This window comes from Pelodiscus sinensis, chromosome 21, assembly GCF_049634645.1.
Source record: "Pelodiscus sinensis isolate JC-2024 chromosome 21, ASM4963464v1, whole genome shotgun sequence".
Lineage (NCBI taxonomy): Eukaryota > Metazoa > Chordata > Testudines > Trionychidae > Pelodiscus > Pelodiscus sinensis.
In genome coordinates this window covers 5,833,138-5,855,570 of record NC_134731.1, presented here as the reverse complement: position 1 = coordinate 5,855,570, position 22,433 = coordinate 5,833,138, and the positions used below count along the sequence as shown (strand labels likewise).

General features: G+C 44.8%; 2 protein-coding genes across 7 annotated transcripts in view; one reads left to right on the top strand and one right to left on the bottom strand.

Moving 5' to 3' along the window:
* The window catches only part of RPS6KB1 (ribosomal protein S6 kinase B1), a 31,114-nt gene extending 24,290 nt beyond the window's left edge, over positions 1-6,824 (bottom strand). For both annotated transcript variants that reach the window (XR_012897049.1, XM_006138647.4), the window contains exons 1-6: positions 6,601-6,824; positions 3,126-3,175; positions 1,693-1,813; positions 1,303-1,371; positions 748-895; positions 214-271 (exon numbers count right to left, since the gene is read on the bottom strand). Coding sequence is in view for 1 of the 2 variants with exons in the window: in XM_006138647.4 (XP_006138709.2) it covers positions 214-271; positions 748-895; positions 1,303-1,371; positions 1,693-1,813; positions 3,126-3,175; positions 6,601-6,672 (518 nt within the window). In the remaining variant the exon portion in view is untranslated. The remainder of the gene's footprint in view (positions 1-213; positions 272-747; positions 896-1,302; positions 1,372-1,692; positions 1,814-3,125; positions 3,176-6,600) is intronic.
* Positions 6,825-6,846: 22 nt separating this feature from the next.
* On the top strand, positions 6,847-21,426 carry TUBD1 (tubulin delta 1). Of its 5 annotated transcripts, none has more exons than XM_075904698.1 (9): positions 6,957-7,239; positions 9,325-9,519; positions 10,437-10,584; positions 11,070-11,286; positions 12,365-12,596; positions 16,041-16,205; positions 17,662-17,802; positions 18,991-19,174; positions 21,068-21,426. In XM_075904698.1, exons 2-9 carry the CDS (start codon positions 9,348-9,350, stop codon positions 21,168-21,170), a joined length of 1,362 nt encoding a protein of 453 aa, XP_075760813.1. In that variant the 5' UTR covers positions 6,957-7,239; positions 9,325-9,347; the 3' UTR covers positions 21,171-21,426. The 5 variants fall into 5 exon arrangements, with proteins under 5 accessions (XP_075760814.1, XP_075760813.1, XP_075760816.1 ...); XM_075904701.1 differs by having other exon boundaries at positions 6,962-7,239; positions 9,422-9,519; XM_075904700.1 differs by having other exon boundaries at positions 6,962-7,239; positions 9,422-9,632.
* The last annotated feature ends 1,007 nt before the right edge of the window (positions 21,427-22,433 follow it).

Below are 22,433 nucleotides of genomic sequence, written 5' to 3'. Positions count from 1 at the left end.
CCATCTCAGACTGTGATGCCATTCCATTTCAGCTGGTCAGAAATGTAACAGTGTAAGAATGAAACAGACAATCATCCCCTCCTCCAACAACATTGTACCTCTTAACTCACTAGATTAATATATAGTTGTGCGTTTTAAGTCATAAAATGAATCACTTAAGTATTCCTCTCAAATTCTACTGAGCCCCAAAAGTGCCAATTTTGTTTCACATACCAGGCTGTGTCTTCCATAAAAATTCCCTCTCTCTCTAACTGCATAAATAGTTCTCCTCCTACAAGGGGAAAAGTAAGATGTTAGAAGAATCCATATTTCTGTTGCTTTGCTATTGAAAATACATTTTTTATTTCTCACCATTACTAGAAAGCTACCTTCACTTATCAAAGGACAGAAGATGAAATTATGCTCTGCAGAAAGCTGTTTTAATCCAGGGCTGTTAATGTGTGAAAAATGATGAACAGTCACTTAGTTCAGGAAGTATCAACTAGGAGTCAGAACAGGAATTTAGTCTCCAGGGTCCTGCTATCTGTGCATCCCCGTTACTTCCCTAAAGATATTCTTAATATCAGTTTTGATATGCTGTTTATATAAACTGAGTTATGGGTTTCGCATTAATAATGAAAATGTGCAGAATAATTTAAGTCAACTACGAGCATTCAGCAGGGATTTTAGGAATAGGAACTTTTCAGATTCTAGATTAAAATAAGGGATACTGAAAAGGTCCTGTGTAGCAAAACTGAATACACTTACCACTGAGATACTCAAGGATGAGGTAGAGTTTTCCACCAGTCTGAAAGGCATAAATTAAATCTACAATGAAGGGATGCTTCACTTCTTCCAAGATATTACGCTCAGCCTTTGTATGTGCTGTATCTTTTGCATTCCTTACAATCATTGCCTAAAGAACAAAGAAAAGTGATGAGAGTGAAAAATACAGGATTCCTAAATGAGGAGAAATACTATGTAGAGCCCCACTCCCAATTTATAAAATCTAGACATTTTATGCATATTGTCACAATCATACTTTGAGTCAGCAACATGATAAACTGCTTAGTTTTTCTTGCATTGTTAAATATGAAGTCACATGTTAAAACTAAAAAAGTGATCAATTGTCTAGAAACACAAATGTTATAGAAAATGTGATAAATATATATTCCAATTTTAAATTAATATAAAGATTAGTTTTAATAAATTAATGACAAACGCTCAATCTTGGCACATTAGAACAAATATTATATAGTATATTGCAAAGGGGACAACCCTCCTTTTTGGATTTAGAAAGAAGTCAAATGAAGGCCAAGTTACCTTTTTAAGAACTTTCATGGCAAAAATTTTTCCAGTATTTGCTCCTGTTACTTTTCGTACTTGAAAAACCTGTAGAACACAAGGTAAATAAGTTCCTTAAAAGTCACAGTGGCAGTTAGAATTCTAATATAGTCTTTAAATTATTTTATTGTCAAATGGTGGCAAAGCTATGAAACGGATTACAGTCACTAAATATAGTTCTGATCAAATGCTTTGTCAATAAAAAAGAATTGTGATTCATATTGAACACCTGTCTACATCTGCATTGGCAGAATTTTTCTGGGAACAGAATATAAGCGTTGGGCTATGTAACAAGCAGCCAGCAAGAAAACCCTTTAATTTCCTCCAGTGTAATGGGATAATAGATTTTCCAAGATGAAGATTTCATACCTTTCCATAACCACCTTTGCCAAGTACACGTAGTAACTCAAAGCATTCTGGTCGGATTTTTTCTGGACCTCTGTTTACACTAGTTTCCGAAATTTCAAATTTCTCACAATGTTCCATGCCGCTGAATAAGACAAAACAGTGTATCACAAAATTAACTCAAGTTAAAGAAAGAATAATTATGCACATTTCCCTGCATTAAGTCATGCAAAGGAAAAACTGATAGTCTGCATAGGAGGTGACCAGAATTATAACACAAGGAATTCTATTAATATGTATGTATAGTGATGAATGGTAGCTTGCATAACGCAGAAAGTTCTTAGGATTCACAGTGCCATGCATTTCCTGAAATGACATTTTATAAAAGTGTACATTTTCTGTAGACTGAAACAGACACTCTTGGCAATTCAGTTAATTGAGGAGCACTGCTGCTACCCTTAAGATAAAAATTAGGTTAATAAATTCCATTAAAAGTTATAGGACTCCCAGGTGTGATTTGTAGGGTCATATTTACAGGACGAAAGTCTTACTATCTTGAAAAAATACCTCCGACACAGTAACTTTAAACTAAAATATAGGTCAATATTGCCAAAGCAGAAGATGTTTCTACATTACACTTTGCAGGGCTGTAGCGTAAAGTCAGTAACACAGCTTGTTCCTATCCACGCTGACAAATCTGAACTGTGTTTTAGCTGTGTCACTAGCATGTTCTCATTGAGTCTTCCAACATGATGCATTTACAGACTTGGCCCTGAAGCAACCAAGATAATTTTAATTAGACTTAACAGCAGCAATGTTGTCTAAACAACTCTGAAGTCAGAACTTCTGAATTCTATTCCCTTATCTGCCTTTGGTTTGCCCTGTGAACTTACAAACACCGGAATCTCTCCATCATTGTCAGACTCTTCTGTAAAATTGATAATATATACCACTTCACAGGGGCTGCAAAATTTTATATATAATTAAATTATTCAAACCCGAATGGAGTTTTTCCAACCCTTCGTCCCCCCCGCCCCCTGACAGGTAATAAATTGATGTATAATAAAATGGAGTCTATGATTCTTGTTAGGAAAGCATGTCATAAAATTAATGCTTTTGGGTAAAGCCATGTTTAAATGTGTATTCAGGAACTTAAGGCATGTAAAGTCATTTGTGATCTCTGAATTAACTTTTATAAAAGTGCACTATATTATTAACATTTAATACGTCTGAATGAGCCTGATCACAAATAGTATTCCAATAAAGTAAAAAGTGTAGGGAAAAGTAACATAAAAATGTAAGATACCAGCAGATTGTTATCAATTTCTTCATGGAATTCTTTTGTTAAGATATACCTATTAAAAATCCAATAAACTTTTCTATTGAATTAGGAAAAAGGAAAAAAGCATTTGTAGTTAGCATGAATAATATAGAAATGTTTTCTAAGAGAAACTTACATTTCATATTGGCCAACTCCTCCATGATCCATGCTTTCACTTAATTGACCCTGGGTACAGGGGGAGAATGTTTAAGAGAGTCACTACAATAACAGCATAACTATAAACAAAAAGTGGGTAAAGAAGAATGGTATTTTTTATTTAAAAACAAAACCATGTCACGGTTAACTAATTTAGCTCTAAAATCTGCTACGCTGGCCAAGAAGTCAAACGCAATAAATTATGATAGGTTTTCATAAAGCTTTCACAAAGCTTTCACAGAGTTCTGAAAGAAAGCTACAAAATTCCCAAAGATGACACAACAAAAGCCATGCGATCCACTACTTTTTAGCTAACTGCAGCTATCCGATTATGTTTATACTTGCAGCACTGAATCCAACTCCAGAAAGCCCTTGTAACTATGCAGTGGTGTTGTAATTTTTGTTTTTACATCCATGTAAGAATTTTGGTGAACAAGACTCATAATATAATTATTTCTATTCTGTACAAAACTTCTCTCTAAAGATTCTGACTTGTGGAACCAAATGACTAAGAGGACTAGAAACAAACAACAGTGAATTAACTATGACATTTCTGAAGACTTAGAGAAGGAAAGTCATACACAGGTGTGAAAGTTACAATTTTCATTTTTATATTGCAAAATATTCAAGAAGCAAGGCCCTACTTAATTCATGATATTGCAGATCCTTCACTATTAGGCTTCCACTGCAATTCTGATTTTAATTGGCATACTTTGTACAGTCCATATTTTGAGGCTCACAACACACTTTTTACTAGTTAGTACAGTAGAACTCCATTTATCCAAGCTGACAACAGTGGGGCTCTTGCTGTCAGCCCTGCACATTAAAGACTGTAATATAGTTGCAGCAAAGTATCTGGTTATCAAAAAAAAACACCACACAGGTTGAATGTTAATGCTGTTACAGCAAATTTTTCTTAAACAAATAAGCCTTCTCTGGTTTTTCCAAATTATCACAATTAATAAAGATCTATTATTACAGGTTGAATCTCTCTAGTCCAGCATCCTCGGGACATGACCAGTGTTCAACAAGATAATTTCATTCAAGGAATTTCATTTCCTAGACTAGCAGTATCTGTAGGCACAGCTGTAACAGCACTTACTCTTGCTGCTGCTAGGATAGCTCTTTGGAGTGAAAACTTTCCAACTGCAAGATTACCTAGTCTAATGCAGCTTTCACATTCAGTTAGATGTCTTTATGTTCCTCAATGTTACATATTATGCCACCTAGAGGCAGTTTTCAGTAAAGCCCATGCTTTCCTGTTGATCCTCCCACCTCCAATCATTTCCTCTTGTATTTTTATGTTTTGCTTTAACTATATTAAGTCTACAGTGTTACTACTTTTATTTACTGTTCAAAAGTCTTATTTTGCTTCCCCTCCCCCCGTGTTACTAACATTAAAAATGTCAAACTGAATCTGATTGCCTCCCAGAACTACAAGTTTGTTCATCCTCGCTGCAAGCTAAGTTTGCTGTTAATAGGCATTAACACCACTGGAAACTGTGCTGCAAATATACCCACATTTATTAGATAGTACAGTCCTAATAGTTGATGAACCAGGATTCTCTAACTCTTAGTTCCTATGGTTAAACTTTTGGGACCTCTAGGACCGCAATTTGCTCACTCTCATGGACTGTCAGAGATTGCTAACAGCCTTCAAGGTGTGAAATAAGGAACATTTATAGCCAGCTATTTTTTCGGTTCAAGACCGGACCCTGGGAGCAACATCAGTAAAGTGAGAAATTATATTGGCTACAGTTAGCCAGAGGAATTCTTTATATTGACAAACAAGCTGTGTAAAAATACTGTAAGCAACTGTTTTCAGACTATAGTGGTATCAAGAGCAATATGGTATTGTCAAAGTAATAGAGGCCTGACTTAAGATGAGACACACAGTTTATTTTGGAGAGGCTGTAGCAATCATCGCTCTTCTGTACCTAGTAGTCACTATCAACTAACCTGTGCACTTCTCACAGGCTTGATAATTCCCTGGGAAAATGTAGTTTGGCCACAGGAACAGTAAATACCATCTTATATCAGAAATCTGGGAAAAATAATTGTATTGGTATCCAGCAAATTTCTAGATACACCATTCAAAAATGGAGAAATAGTCTCTGTCTATTCACTACATCAAAGTTAATTTTCTTCCATAGAATGCTAGATTGCCAAATGGACCTGAAGGGTAGTCTGAAATGCTGTATACTTCTGATTGCTTAATGCTTCAAGCCCACACCTCTGCATTGTTGCTGTTTTCATATAATCAAATGTGTATTACTTCTGTCTACACACTATTGAAACATGAAATAAACCATAACATGTATGACATCCTTGAGAAAATACTAAATCAAAATGTATACATTCAGATAAATGTTCAGTGTTATAATTGCATAGTTACCTTTACAACCACTAATTTTACTTTTAATTTGTAAATACTAATCTATGAATATACTGTCCAATATAACCACAATTTGAAAATATAAACTAAGTGTAATATGGTACACATTAACAAAATAGTTTTTAAGGGCAGAAAATGCCATAAACTAGGACTCATTCATTTTTCCCAGGAAAGTAAAAGCTACCTCTGGTAAATACCATGCCATCTCTGAGTATGAAGGTTAGCACAGAAGCAAGAGTTACAGATATAGAATAGCATTTACAATACAGAATTGCATTTCTGGGCTAGTGTAATGTGTGGGACACTTCAAACTATTTTGATCCAAAACCAAGTAGTTCTGTTTTTTTAATTATATACTAAGAAGGGTAAAACAACCCTTTCATTCATTTTCATATTTAGTATGGCATATTATGGCCAGTCAGCTATTATGTAATCACTGATCATTCTTCGCTCAAGAAATCTATGCTTCGAAAAAGAAACCATGATTGAGCTACTTAAGACTTGGTCCAATTCAAAGGTATTTTCTTTACTACAGGATTGAGTTCTACCCCTGACATAAATGTCCCGCAGCAGCAGCGGGCAGGTCTGAGCCGTCCCCTTAAAAAGCTGGGAGCGGGAGGAAACCCCCCCGCTTGAGGAGGGGGAAAGGAGCGTGTCACCTGAGCGGGGCACCTCGGCGGTGAAACGAGCGGCCACCCGAGCGGCAATGGCCTAGAGTTGCCGCCAGGTGACGCGTCGCCGGCGAGCCCCTGCGGCTGCACCCCCGGCGCGGCAACCCCGCCATGGGCGGCGCAGCCGTTGCCACAGAAGCGCGCAGCAGCTCAGCCAGACGGGACCCTCCGCTCCCGCCCGCTAGGCCGGCCCCTGTCAGTCTCCTCTGCGCCCCTCACTGCGGCGGGCCCTTCCCGCAAGCCCGTCGCCGGCCCGGCCCGGCCCGCGCCTCAGCTCCCCGTCGCCAGGTGCTGCCGCGGGGCCCCCCCGGCGAGGCCCTCTCCCTGCAGCCCCTGGCCGGCTCCGGCTCCCCCCGCCCGCCATAGCCCCTGGCCGGCTCCCCCCTCACCCCATCCTCCAGCTCCTCGTCCGAAACCGCGTCCTCGGGCTGGTCCAGGTCGATGTCGAACACGCCCGCCATGGCCTGGGTGCGAGCAGCGCCCCCGGCCGCCCCTTCCTCGCTCTGCTGAGTCTGCGGGGCCTGGGCCGCCTCATGGGCCCGCAGCCCCTAACGCCGCCACGGCCGCCATCGCCGGCTGCCAGGCTTCAGCGCGGCTGCGCCCCCACCCCGTCTCCGGCGACGGCGCAGGCGCACGACCCAGCCCGGTGACCGCAAGGGACCACACGGAGCAGGCGCAGAACGCACCCGGGCGTGCGGCCTGAGGAGCGGTTCGTTCTGAGCCTGCGCAAGAACTCACTCGGCCGCCGTAGGTAGTGGCCGGGAGCATGCGCAGGCTGCAGTGTGAAGCCTCTCGGCTCGCTGCCCGTGGGTGAGGCCCACTGAAGCTTCCAATACGGAGAGCGCGTTGGCGCATTCTGAGGCCCTCTCCACCCTCTGCTCGCTCAGCGCATGCGCAAACGGTCTGGGTGGTGGGGGGGGCGTGTTAAGGCGGCTCTGCCTGTACAGGTGCCGGAGGGGAAAGGGCTTGTTGCGATGGTAACCCTGCGCGCGCTCGTTGCTGGAGCAGAATCGAGGGGCAAGACTCAGGTAACGGGCGGGGAGGCGCTCGGGGCTGGGCTGCGCGCCCTGTGACAGGGGTCGTGGGGGCTGCATTGGAAGGCGGGAAAGGGGGGGCGACGCTTTCCACGTGGGAGCAGGGTGGGGGAGTGCCACCTAAAACGGGGCTTGGGACGGGGGGAGCCTCGTGTGTGGCTGGATTGAGGGGGGAGGGATCGGGGTGCCTCGTATATGAGGGGGGCAGGAACCAGCGGCTGGAATTGTGGGGAGCCATGTACGTGACTGGATGGGGGGGAGCCATGTGTGGGGCTGGAGATTGGGGTACCTCATACGTGAGTGGGGGCTGGGACATGGGGTATTTTGTATGTGTCTGGATGACCTGGGATTGGAGAGGGCCATGTGGAGGAGGGGGGCCTAGGATTGGGGGTGCTAGCCCCCTTCTGCCCACTTTACCCCCTTCCCTTGCAAGGGTAGGATACACTCATTCTTAATAGATAGGTTGGGTATTGAACTGGAATTTGTGGGAGTAATGAGTGGTCCGTGGTTGGCTGATTTATCAGAATTCAGTACCAACAATGTACTTGCAATTGGATGGATTATGTAAATTTAGATTTTGAGAGAAATTCTTCTCATTCATCTATCTTAATTTGTGCGTTCAAGAATTTAACCTTTCACATTTGACATTAGATCCTGTGACCTTGTAGATCTGTCAGCAGCAGGTGTCTCTTAACATTTGCAAGGAAGAGACTATTAGAAGGTTGGGTAGGTATGTCAGGTCTGCTCTAGGCAGCGTCAGGAAAGATTTTGCTTTACTTAAAGGAGACTACGAGGCTATAATCTGACCTTGGTTGTATCTTGAACTAGCCTAAGATTTCCCACTGTTGCTACCTTCAGTTGGAACATTAATATAAACCAGCATTTTAACTAGGGATGTAAACGACTAGTTAACTTGTTGACTATTTGATAGGCAAAAGCTTATTGGATAGTCGAGGAACTAGTCAACTAGTCACTCCTCACCCCCTCTTGCTGCCTCTATTAGAGGCAGCAAGGAGTGGGAGCAGGAGCTGGCACTGAGGGGAGCCATCTTAAAAGCCGGTTCCCCCCAGCATCGTGTCTGCGAGAGGTAGAGGGGACCAGGTAAGTGCCAGCTGGGAATCAGCTGATTCCTGGCTCACGCCTAGTCCCAGATGCACCTCTGCTTTTTAAATGTATTTGGGGCCAACAGGAGCGACCCAGCGTGAGACGGGACAGCTGATTCCCGGCTTGTGCAGGGTCCCCCTGCTGTGCATCAGCCTTTTAAATAGATTAAGAGCCATTTAAGTGGATGGAATTTACATCAATCATTTGATTAGTTGATAAGGACGCCTCTGCCTTTGAAATGTAGCTAGAGCTGGCAGGGCTGTTGTACATTTCAAAAGCAAAGCACGTGGGGAGCATGGGGCCAGTGAGGGACTCAAGCAGTACTTCTCTGGCCCTGTGCTCCCTGCTTTTGAAATGTATAAGAGCTCTGCAGGCTCTTGCACGTTTCAAAGGTGGAAGCGCCGAGGGGACCACAGGGCCAGTGCAGGATACAAGCAGTCCCCCACTTTTCCCGTGCTCCTGCAAATGTACAAGAGCCCCAATCTTGCTATATTTCAAAGGTGGAAGTGCCGCCAGTTCCCTGTTGCACCCCAGCTCCCTCCCATGGAGACAGTGTTAAGGGGAACTGGTTTTTAAGCTGGCTCCCCCCAGCATGGGCTCCTGCTCCCCCCCCTTGCTGCTTCTCTCTGATAGAGACCCAAGGGGAGGAAACAATTAGTTGAGTTACTAGTTGGCTATCCAAGAGGCATGTGCTTATCAGATAGTCAACTAGTTGCTTACATCCCTACCCCACAGTAGCCACTGTCAGTACCAAATGATGGTCACAGACCCTTCAGAGGAGTTCCAGCCACTAACTCCACATAGCTGCAGGGCTTAACTAGTCTGGAAAACCACATGGTTGCTCTCTGTACAAGGGTAAATTTCACTGCCCAAGTATGCTTTTCATGGGTTATGAAACTGGTCCAAAGCCTTCCATTCTGACTCACTTAATCTACCGCTATAAAAAGCACAATTGTATATTATTTTTCTTTTTAGGATTTAATCCATAGTGAAGGAGAATGTCAATAGTCACAGTACAGCTTGGTCAATGTGGTAACCAAATTGGTTACGAGGTGTTTAATGCTATCTGCAGTGACTTCCACAGCGCACATGGACTGTGCTCCAAGAAGGAGAATGAATCCTACCAGGAAGCTTCCAAGGAACGTTTCTTCAGCGAGGAGAAAACAGGGGGTACAATTTTTAAGGATTTTTTCCACAACCATTGGGGCTGGAACTCAGCCTGTTAGAAATATATGTAATAATAAATAGTACTTTGCATTTCTATTAAAGGATGTGCTTTAAAGGTATGTTCATGAATTCACCCTCTCAGCTCCATATCCCATGTGAATTGTCATCAGCATGTAACCAATGGTAAAGTAGACACTGAGCAGGAAAGTGACTTTTCTAGTCAGTGGCAGAGCTGGAACAGAACTCTGCTGTCCTGAACCTGCCTTAATACCAAGCCAACCTCTCTTTTTCTTCCAGTAACCAAATTATTTGTTTTTCTCATTAGATGCCTTTTGATTGCCATCATATGTTCAGGAGAACTAACAAAGGCCTTTTCCAGATGTGAAATGTTTTGTTTTTTTCCTTTCATGCATAAGAAAAGTGTAATATTGCTCTTAGGATTTCTCTTAGGCTATGTCTACGCTGGCAGGTTTTTGTGCAAGAACTCTTGTGCAGGAACACTTCCACACTGCCATGGATGCTTTTGTGCAAGAGCATCCATGGCAGTGTGGACGCTGTCTTGTGCAAGAAAGTTCTAATGGCCATTTTAGACATTGAGCTTTCTTGCGCAAGAAACCCCTGCCGTGCGTCCACACTGCCCTCTTGTGCAAGAGGGCTTACACTTGTTAGAAAAGAGCGTAGCTCTTGTGCTAGAAGCCCTCTCTTCCGACGCCGTACTGTAAATCTTCTTGTGCAAGAGCAGGCAGGCAGTGTGGACGCTCTGTGGGTTCTTGTGCAAGAAAGGCTGTTCTTATGCAAGAACCCATCAGTGTAGACATAGCCGTGGTGTTTTATACCTAGTATCTGAACAGTGTTTTGTTAAAAGGCTTAAGTATGATGCATTCTTCTTGATTTCTGCATTTTTTTTCCTCTCTCTCCAGTACCTGTTGCCCGGGCTGTACTTGTTGACATGGAACCTAAAGTAATCAGTCAGACCCTATCAATGGCTGCTAAGTCTGGCCACTGGAAATATGACCATCAGTCACACTTCTGTCAGAAACAGGGGTCTGGAAACAACTGGGCAAATGGGTATGAATGATCACCACTGTTTTTGCTAATAATACTAAGAAACTGACTAGATTCACAGCCATCCTCCCTTAGAAGCAGAACCATTGCAACTGTGAAGTAATATACTGCATTCATAACTTTATCCTGATATTATTGCCATTGTGGTCTGCTTCTCTTTTTGCAAGGAACGGAGATTGGTAGTTACAGTGAAGACTTACAACCCCATTACAAAACAGTGAAAAATGAACAAAATGTCACCAAAACTACTTGATTTGTGGGTGCAGAATGGCAGGCTAATTTGATCAGGCCCTTAATGCAAAATAAACGGCACAGCGGAGGAACTGAGGATTGTTCACTAGAAGCAGAACTGGTGATAGGAAGGGTTATAGAAATGGATGGGCATTTTTAAAAGAAGGAAATAGCTTTGTATGTTTGTGTAGTTGATTTTATTGCTTTTGTTTTGCCATAAGGTAAGAGTTCTTTCCACTTTCTCTCTCATGCTGTAGTTACTCTGTTCATGGGCCCAGGTACAGAGAAGTTATCATGAACCTCGTGCAGAAGGAAGCAGAGAAGTGTGACCGACTCAGTGGATTTTTCACAGTCATGAGCCTGGCTGGTGGTACAGGATCAGGCATGGGAGCCTTTGTAACCCAGTGCTTAAGAGATGCTTTCCCAACTTCATTTATACTCAACCAGGTCATCTGGCCATACGGAACTGGTGAGGTGAATGTCCAAGCTCTATGAGAGTTCTGCAAAATTTTCAATCTAAATTAAAGAACAGTCTATTTATAAAGCAAACCAAAAAAAAGCATCCTAGACTTGATGACAAATTACACCTAAAATGCCTATAACTGAAAGATACTGGAGAAAGGGAGACAGTTGTCTCTATTTACAGTTTATTTACTTTGTGTATGTGGTATCACTTTATGTATAGTAGTTTCATTGTTCGGCTGTAGTCAGTTGCTGTGGGACTTTCAAATGTGTTTGTAAAGCTACAAGCCCTGACTGTCAACTATGAGATTTATTTTACTAGCACCTGAGGCTATCTTAGTACTTGTAAGGCCCCTTTTGCCATAGTATGAGAGCACATCACAATTCTTCTCGATGTATTCAGTTACACCTTAGTGAAATACAGAGGTACCATTATACCTATTTTACAGATGAAAACTGAGGCACAGAGAAACTGTGGGCTAGCAGGTACTAGAATGGCTTTATCAATTCAACTGTAATGGAGACACTGTCATACCAGTATAATGAGATCTTTTGTCAGTATAGTTAAACCACCTCTATACATGGCATCAGCTATGCAGACAAAAGGCCCTAGGGGAAGGGTCAGGGGAAAGAGATGTTTTCTGGCATAGCTATGTCAGATCAGGGGATGTGAATTTTTCCCCCATATCTTGTATTGATATAGCTATGTCAGCAAAACGTTGTAGGGGAGAGCTGCCTTAAGTGACCTGCCCTAGGTCACATGGGAAATCTGTGGTACATCAGGGAATTAAAACAAAGATCCAATTCATTACATGGCAAGTATAATAAAAGAGGATGATCATACAGTTTTGTTCTCAGTGTCTTGCTAGGAATGCAGCTGTGGATGATAAGATCAAGACAGGCTTTGTTCACTGTCCAAGTGGAGGTTAAAATGGTTTCTGAATTGGGTGCAGGAGCTTGGTAAAGGGTGAACTCAGCCACTCCCTGAAGAATATCAGAAGAGATGAAGTTCCGGGGTGAGGGTTAAGTTACGTAGACAACAATTCTTTATTGTTAATTCACCCTTGCTGATGTGCATTTTCACTTCCAGGTGATTGTTCAAAACTACAACTCAGTTCTGACCCTCTCACACCTGTACCAGTCGTCAGACGCTCTCCTTGTTCATGAAAATGATGCCATCCACAAGATCTGTGCTCAGCTAATGAATATTAAAAAGATCTCCTTCAGGGACGTAAATCAAGTAATTGCACATCAGCTGGGAAGTGTGTTCCAGCCCACTTATTCCTCAGGAGGCGCCTCCCGGTATAGCAGAAGCCCACTAGGTATCTAATTATAATAGTGCTTTGTGCCTGCTAATGCTTTCAGTTCAAGGATCTCAGAGCACTCTTCAAACAACATCAGCCCCCTCTGTGAGTTGGGTATTAGGCCCTGTTACGGGGTCCACAGGCCCACCCCGCCCTGGGCAGTCACACTACCACGGTTGCCGCACTGGAAGGTCCCAGTCTCCGTGACGCGGTGCCGGGTCGGCCCTCCCGGCAGTTGCCCAGAAGGTCCCACGAGCGAGGAGGTGAGGGGGGTCCAGGCCCTCCCTCTCTCCAGACCCCAGCCCAGGGCCCTAAGGCGGGGGAGATGCTCTTCTCTCCCCCGACCTGGCTGATGGGGCACAGAGCCGCAACGCATCAACCCTCGGGCTCTAGTACACCCACCCTGGGCTGCTTCCTCACGCCCTTGCTCGTCCGCTTACCAGCCGGCTGGTCCCGCTACCTCCTCGTGTCTCTCAGTCTCTTCCTCCAGCATCCTCCACCTCGTCCTCCCCTCTGCTTCTGCTTCTACTGACTTTATACCTGGGGAAGGTGCCGCCCCCGCCCCTCCAGAGCACCCACACCTGTGCTTGTCCATGGCTCCAGCTTCTCCTCCCCAGCTGTTCCCCCTCACCCCCAGCGTCCTCCCTATCTCCCGCAGCTGTGGGGCATAGGGCTGGCTGGGGCGTCCGCGGGGCTGCCCACCCCGAGGCTGGTGGGGTGCCGTTCCTGCCCTGTTGTCCCTACTAACCTTGCCGCGGGGGGGGTCCTTCCCCCGCGATGTCCCGGGCTGCGTCCCTGGAGCCGCCAGCCAGGCAGCGTGTCCCGGCTGCCCCGCTGCCTGCGTCCCCGGCGGCGGCGGGTCCAGCCGCAGCGCTTCTTTCTGCCCCGCTGGGGGGGGGGCACCCTCGGTGCAGGGTTGCCTCACCCCGTCACCGCCCTCCCCCATGTTGCTCGGGGTCCTGCCAGCTCGACCGCCTGCCGAACGGCGCGTCCCGGTTACCCCACCGGACGCGTCCTCGGCGGCGGCGAGACAAGCCGCGCTGCTTTCCCCTGCCTCGCTGGGGGGGGCCCCTCTAGTGCGGGGTTGCCTCACCCCGTCACAGGCCCCCTTTTAAAGCTGATGAAACTGATTCAGATTATGTGACTTGTACATCAGTTTTATAGCACAGTTAAGAGCAGAGCTTCTAACACTCAGTCTCATCCTTTACCTCATAGTGATGCTTCCTCTTTCCAAGTGGCTAGTGTCAGCCTGGGACTAATTTACATTTTAGGTGAAACCATGTGCGAGTTAGTGGTTTTGTTTCCAGTTTTGGGGTTAGTTTTAGAATTATTTGCAAACTGAAAACAGAAAAAAAGCTTGCATAAAACTGTGCAACTCAAAATCAGCATGTTATGCAGTTTTTGATAGTGGTAAGACAGGCCTGTGCTGTGTGATCCTGAAATGAAAAATTAATGGTGCCAAGATTTGTGGTTGCTAATTCAAATTTCCACTTTGGTATTCACTGGTCTCTGCAACAATAGACTTCAAGTGCAGCCAGACAAATACAGAGCAGGGTTTATTATTTTCTGTACTCCACATCAGACAGAAATGCATCTCTGTATATATGTGTCTGTGTCCCTAGAGGTGTTAAGGAACACGGGGTTATTCCCTCTGTTGCTTTGCAATTGTGGTGCATCTCACGTAGTTTTACCCTTCTGCTACACACCCTTTACTGTGAAGGAGGAGAAAGCAATTTTCAGTGGTCTAATCAAACATGATTAATGCTATTGTTTGACTTAAATGTCATAAGACCATTAGAATTGCCATCTTGGTTCAGAATAGTGGTCTGCCACATTCAGTATCTTTCCATCAACTGTGGTCATTATCTGATGCTTTTAGATTTAGAGGGAGGCACAAGGAACACCCTAGTGGGCAACTATGGTATAACCTGCTCCTAGGAGAAATTTCCTTCTAATCCACTGCATGTAGAATAGTGATAGAAATGTAGCCGTGTTAGTCTGGGGTAGCTGAAGCAAAATGCAGGACAATGTAGCACTTTAAAGACTAACAAGATGGTTTATTAGATGATGAGCTTTCGTGGGCCAGACCTACTTCCTCAGATCAACTATTCCTCAGACCCACTATTTGATCTGAGGAAGTGGGTCTGGCCCACGAAAGCTCATCATCTAATAAACCATCTTGTTAGTCTTTAAAGTGCTACATTGTCCTGCATTTTGCTTCTTCTAATCCACATCACTCTGTAGCAGGCATTAGCCCTGACTCAGGAGTGTTTACATCCCCTCTGACTAATCCTGTTTTCTCTTTCTCTCTCTCTCCCAATGAATTCTTGCCAGTGAGTTTTATAGGGTGCTTGTGTGTCTCATATAAACACTGCTTTTTATTTTCAATTTTGTCTATGTCAGTGTCAGATCATAGCATCATGTTCTTGTATTATGATAGAGTAAATAGGAGCATTTAGTTTACCTTGTCTGCTATTGGTTATTTATCTCTTTTTGAGATCCATTCACTGGAACTGATTTATACTTTGACCTAACGAGCTGTTTTCCATCCCATTCTTTATCTGTTTCAACATATTTGCTTTTTTTGACCACCGCTGAACAAGAACTAGATTTTTTTTCCAGTGATTTTTGTCTGTGACACCCCCATAGCGCTAATCAGGGGTGTAAAAAGTCATTTTAAAAGGTAACCATGTGACCATTAAAAATCATAGCGGTTACATGCCCTGCAGGCTCTGCTCACAGAGAAGCTTTACTGTGGGCTCTGCAGCTGGCTCCCCAGGAGCTGGGCAGTAGCCTCTGCTGGCCCCACTCCCACGGAGCCGGCTTCTGGGACCTGGTGTGTGCTGGGACAGAACCAAGTTACATAGAAGAGCCCACAATGGAGGCAGCCAGCTCCTTTGGAGCAGAGCCAACTGCTGGAACCCAGCGCATGCTGGGACAGGGCCTGCCAGCTCCTAAACTGCAGAGCACGCAGTGGGGGCAACCAGTTCCCTGGGAGTGGGACTGGCTGCCAGGACTCAGCGCATGCCGGGATGGAGCCTACCTGCTCCAAGTTAAACGGCAGAGCTGACAGTGGGGGGCAGCCGACTCCCCAGGTGAGCAGAGTTTGACTAATAACTTTAACCAATAAGCATTAGCTTATTGGTTAATCTCTACTGTCCCTAGAGCTAACATGCTAACATAGAACCCAGCAATGTGTATAAGTTGTTTGTATTGTTCACTGTGACGTGTATGACTTGCACTTGTAAACTACATCCATGGTTTCCAACACGCTAGCCACATGTGACTAGTTGGCCAGTTGAGTGTGGCTAATTTGCTTCAGAATTGGTTGGACACCATGGCTCTACATGTTGCTCATTCAGCTTGTGTCATTACGTCCTCATGAAATTCCTCACTATCTTCTCTCCTAGACTAGCATAAATATTATTTTGGCAATCATGGTAGCTGTTTTTTTGATTCCAGGAGACTTAATGGAATCTTTAGTTCCCCATCCTGAATTCAAGATGTTGGGTCTTCGTAACATACCTCAGATGTCAGAGAACTCCCTGGCATACAGCACATTTACTTGGCCTGGGCTCATCAAACATCTAAGACAGATGCTAATTGCTAATGCTAAGATGGAAGAAGGTAAGGTGTGAGCACGCCCTTTAGCTCAGATACTCTTTCAACATACATTTCCTCATGTGGTCTAAAGTTAATTGCATGTGGGAACTCACTAGATAACCGTAACCAACTCAGAAGTCTCAACCAAAGCCAGCCCCTGTCTAGGGGGTGCCAGGGCCTACTACAGGCAGGCTGCTCCAGCCCAGCCAAAGTAGCCCTTGTCTGTGGTGGGCCCCTTGGGGGGCTGGAGTAGTCCCATTCATACCCCTATCTAGAATACTGCACATTTGTGGATATCTGCTTTGGCAGATATGGATGCAGATATCTGCAGCTCCTTTTTGTGGATACAGATGTAGATACAAACTTTGTATCTGTGTAGGGCTCTAGCCACAGGAGCATCCATTTCATCCCTGCTTTAACCCATAGACTGCTGTAGGAGTCCTTGTTTGGTCCTGAGTCCCTGCCCAGTGCTCGGGCCTGTACGTCCTAGCCCAGCGGTCCCTTTAAGACCAGGGCTGGAAGGCGGGCCAACAAACAAACAATTCCCCACAGTCAGAATGGCGGCCTGGGCCCTAGCTCAGGGCAAGGCAGACAAACGAACAGTCTCGGCAGTCTAATGGCATCCCAGGCCCTGGTTCAGGGCGAGGCAGGCAAGCAAACAATTTCTGTAGCATAAGTGGAAAGGGGGAAACTGCCACCCAAATGTGGAGGTGGCAGCGGGGACATGGGCCCAACCCTGCTCCACCATGTCACGGCCCAGGGCCCTAGTGGTGGCAGCCTCGCAGCCACTGGGGTCAGCAGGGGATACACCAAAGCCTGCTGACCCAGCTTAAAGGGTGATCAGATCTGCCTGATCATCTGTTGTTTCCCCTGGGCCACTTCCAGACTCCCCCTCTGGTTGTACCTATTCCCCTGGTCGGGGCAGGACCCCAGGGTCTGTATGGTCCCAGTCTAGATATAGGGAGAAAAGGGTCGTCTTCTCCAGGTGAGGGCCTGGTGGCCCAGGCCAGTCGTCTGCCTCAGCCAGCTCCAGCCTTCTCAGGGTTGGCCTCCGCTCCCTCCAACAGCCGGCCCCCTACTGAGCCTCTGGGCCTAGCTTTTATACTTCCTGCCTCTCCCGCAGGCTGCTGAGGACTTAAAGGGGCAGGCTCCAGCTCAGCCCATCCATGCTCAGAGAGGGGTTCTCCCTCCTTAGGGTCAGTGAGCGGCCATCCCTGCTCACTACAACTGCTCAATTTCCTGGTAAGACTAAGAGTCCCATGACTGCTGTTGGATCAGAGAGTGGAGCCCGTGTACTCTAGCACACTCACAGTGCTAGCGACTGAATATCAAGAGTACTAGACTGTTTCCAAGTAGCCTGCAGTACCTCTCTTTGAGTGTATCTGTATTTCATGTCAGGAAGCTAGTACCCGAAAAATTAATTAAGCACAGCATGATGGAAATATGGATTTTAGTTTGCTTCAAAAACTTCTGTTTGTAGGTATCGATTGGCAGGTGCGACCACCCCTACCAGGGAATCCTGTCCCCCCCAAAGCCTCTCCAAATAAGGCACTACATTTTAACACTTCCATTGCCAACCTGGTTGTTCTGCGAGGAAAAGATGTGCAAAGCGTGGATCTAGGTGAGGAAAGAAATGGACAGGACGTTAGTTATTTCCCCTTCCATATTCCACTGTTCTCTCTGCAAACACATTCTAAGGTCTATGGACATGTTCTGTAGTCATGAAAGGCTTGATTTGTTTACATAGGTGGACAATACACTGGAAGTATCTATCAGGGTTTCCTAAAGCACCTTACAGGAACAGGTGCTATCATAGGCTACATCTACACTGCAGGACTATTTTATCCCGCAATAGTTATTCCGCATCCTTTGAGTGCGCCCGTTATTTCGAAATGTAACAGCTCACTATTCCGACATCCCTGTAAACCTCATGCCATGGGTAGTAAGGGACGTTTCGGAATAGCAGTTTATTTCGAAATAAGTGCTGTGTAGACGGTGCCAAATTTCAAAATAAGCTCTGTCAAAATTAACTTGAAATAAACTATGCAATTTGGATAACTTACTGTAGCTGTTTTTTCTTTCACATCATGGTCTTGCGAGATCTCTCGCCTCATTCTACACCACTTCCAAAGCCCTAGCTTTTAATTATGAACTCAGATGCAGAAGCCATGAGTGCAAATTGCAGCTTTCCCGTCTATTTATATTGGTTTGTGAGACTGAATGGGCAGTGTCTGCAACAGCTTCTTGCTGCCCTGACAGGCACAGGACCAATCATAAACTATCCTTTTTCAGGATCGCTTTTTTAGTCTGTGTGTTCAGGTTGAACCTTTCTGGTAGAGCCCTCTCTCATCTGGCAACATCTGTGATCCAGCATGACCACAGATTTTAGTTTGGTTTCCACTTATCATGGGAGTGGCCAAGTTTCCCACAGTCTCATGAAGTTTGTTTACAGCCACCAGTCCTGGCGCTCAGTGTTCTGTGCTGTTATTTAACTCTAATTTACCCCTAAATGTCTTCTAAGAGCCCAGTAAACAGTGGAAGTGTTGGTAATGCTTTTTGACAGTAGTGACAACTAGATAATATTGACCTCCCATGGCTCAGCAAATTCTCTGGTTCAGCGCCAGTCAGGTCCCAAGGGTGCCAGACTGGAGAGGTTCAACCTGTAGCTTGAAAGCAGAGCTGAAGAGTTCTAGTGTACAATATACTCAGTGTAACATTCTGATTATAGGTTCCACTAGACTTTTCTAAAGAAAGTCATGTTGATAAAACTGTTCCTTCATCAGAAAAGACTGTCACATTCCCATTGCAGGAGGTTTCAAAGATCCAGCTTTGTACACATCATGGCTAAGCCCTCAAGATGCCTTTAACGTGTGGAAAATGCCAAGGGCCTTTAACAAGTATGAAAAATCGGCTACTTTGGTCAGCAACAGCCAGTTCCTGCTGAAACTTATGGACAACATTGTGGGGAAAGCCTGGAATATGTTTGCTTCCAAGTAAGTGAAAATAAGAATGTTAGTTTAGCATTTAGACTTTTCACAGTGTTTGCACTGGAAGTAAATAGTTGCAAATGTCTCGGTTTAAAATGCTTCATAGATCATTCTGGTTTTGGATTAAAAAGGTTTCCCTTAAAGCCACAGTAAAAGAAACCACAATACCTGCTCCATTACGGAATATGCGTCACTGTGTTGGTAGTTTTCCAAATAATGTTCTTGGGGGATTTGGGCAGAGAAGCCCTCAGTGTCACAGGTTCAAATCCAAGCCAGACTGGTAGTGGCTGCAAGTTACTACAAAGTACAAGTGCAATAAATACTTAGAGGAGTACATTCATTCCTACAAAGAGGAGGAACAAAGTTCCCACTGATTAAACCACGTAAGAGGAACCAGTTCTACGTGGCTTATTTCCTAGAACATTCAAACAAATTCATTTTAGAGAAACTTGCCAGAACAGAGTTTTTTTTTGTAGGGCACTTGAAAACAGTAAAACAAAATCCATTAGCTATTCCCTTACCTTTGTCAAATGGTTTGAGGCCTTGAATCATTTTTCCATGGCACAATTGTCCTTTTTTTTCCCCCAGCAGTCACTGCAGAGAAACTTGGATGATCATGGAGATTTATCTCAGTTCTGGAGGTACCACCTCTAAGATTGAGGTACTGTGGCAGAGCATTGTCTGTCTGGTAGCTTGCTCTGCCTGTGTTCTATCATTTGGATAAATAGGATGAGTTTCCAGTGAGGTCAAGTTACCACTTTCACCACCACTAAAAAAAACCCAAAAGATACTTGCACATTCCAGAATAGCTATTCTAAAATTAGTGCATACAAACTCTTTTACTGATCTCACAGTTTCTAGCTTGTACACAGACTTGCTGCTCATTCCAGGAAACAGTAAGATTCCTGGCTTGTCTCAAAAAATATTTTGGGAGTTTCTATGTTTATAAAGGCTCTGACCCTTGAGGTTTACTTTTCCTTAAAACCGGACTTAACAAATAATTGCCGCTTTTATCATATGAGGCCAAGATTATTGGGTGTCAGGTGGCAAGTGTCTAGTAAATGAGGGGGTTAGCCACACAAGCTGTGTGACTAAGATCCGAATAGTTTTGTTCCAAAATTTACCATCTCTGGCCGCCACTGGCCCTGCTTCCACCAGGGATCTCCCTCGCCCCCACTGCCGCTGCTGGCCTGCTTCCACCAGGGATCTCCCTCACCCCCACTGCCGCTGCTAGCCTGCTTCCACCAGAGATCTCCCTCGCCCCCACTGCCGCTGCTGGCCTGCTTCCACCAGGGATTTCCCTCGCCCCCACTGCCCCTGCTGGCCTGCTTCCACCAGAGATCTCCCTCGCCCCCACTGCCGCTGCTGGCCTGCTTCCACCAGAGATCTCCCTCGCCCCCACTGCCGCTGCTGGCCTGCTTCCACCAGAGATCTCCCTCGCCCCCACTGCCGCTGCTGGCCTGCTTCCACCAGAGATCTCCCTCGCCCCCACTGCCGCTGCTGGCCTGCTTCCACCAGATATCTCCCTCGCCCCCACTGCCGCTGCTGGCCCACTTCCACTGGTATTCCCGGCTGGGGATTTCCCCACACCAACCACCAGCTCAGCTGCCACCTGAGTCCCAGCCAGGGCTGGGGATTCCTCTTAGCCGCCACAGGTGCTCCCTGGCCTGGTTGCTCTCCAGGGCTGGACTCCCAACCTACTGCAGGACCAGCTGGGGCTCCCCAGCACCCCGGGACTCCCAGCTAGCTTGTGCTCTTCACCTTTGGGGCGCTTTTGCCCAGCAACATCCGTGATCCTTCCTTCCAGACCACCAATGTTGCCCGACCAGTGTCAGCCGTTGAGGGCATGCTGATTTGTAATGTTTTGCTGTTGTTTACTCCAAATCTTTGCCCCTTCAGAGCTTATGTTCACCAATACACTAAGTTTGGGATTGAAGAGGAGGACTTCCTGGACTGCTTCACAACTCTGGAACAGGTCATCTCTAGTTATGCCAGCCTTTGATTTTGAACTGCTCACCAATAAGAGTTTGTCAGAGAGAGTACACGCTGAAAAGCCTCCTGTTTCAACGCTGCCCCAACCGGAAGTAGCTAAGGACGGTATTGGAGTGTACAGAGTGAGGTTTGGTTTTTTGGGAGTTTTTTGGTGATGAAATAGTAATCTGCATCAGGACTGAATACATTTCTTGTCTGCCATATGTATTGTGTATATAATGAATTTATACATTAAATATTTAATAAACATTTTTCAGTACATTCTCCTTAATTTGAAGCCCTCTAACTTTTTCTCCTTCTCCCTCAGCTGTGCATATTTTTCCTGAAGAATTTCCATAGCCTGAACAGTTTTTTTCAGGTTGAAATCTAGCCTCTAAGCTAATATTAGCTATCCTACTATAGTAGGACTGAAGGATGCTGTTAGTTACAATTGTGATACAATCTGATCTTTAGTTTTTTTTAAAACTTTACATTCTAATACTTAGCCCTGAAAATATTTTCCCAATAGCCCCCAAAATATCCATGATCAAAGTAGTAGTAATAAAAATACAGAAGCATAATTTACCTTATTTGCTCAGAGTCACTACTTTATTATGGAATATAAATAAGGCCCCATATGTTGTGCAGAAAGCTGGTGTTATATTTTGTGGTAAGGTCCCTGAACTCTAACATTCCAGTATGACAGATTCTGCAGCATCTTAAACCTGTTGGAATGAACATGAGCAACACAAGTCAAAGAACAAGCGAAGAACAAACAAAATGTAGGTAACATTTTTTCTTAATTAATATGAAAGTGATTTATAAAGTTACACTTACGGATACTGTGTTGATTATGGTAAATTCAATTTATTTTCTGCTCTCTCTCCATTTTTCAATGTGCCACATTTAGGTTGTCAGTATTTATGGTTCAGAATTAATAATCTATTGGGAAGAACAAAGCAGTTCATCTGTTTTAGCTACTGTTGCAAACTGTCCTGCAGATTCTGGGATTCACCTCAACCATTTATATTTGTTCTAGGTTTATAATTATTTTTCCACAGTGAGGGCAGATGCAGCTTTTATAAATGAAATATTCTAGAAAATCCTGCCTAAGATTCCAAAGACACAGGACCCTGAATGTTAAAAATTCTCCTTTTTCCACAACCACAAGGTGGTGCCATTGTCAAATGACAAACTCCAAATGTTCACCATGTGAAGTAATTCAGTAGGAAAGCTTCTGCAATCCCATGCAGGATACAGCATCAGTACATACACTGGGAATAGGACAGATGCA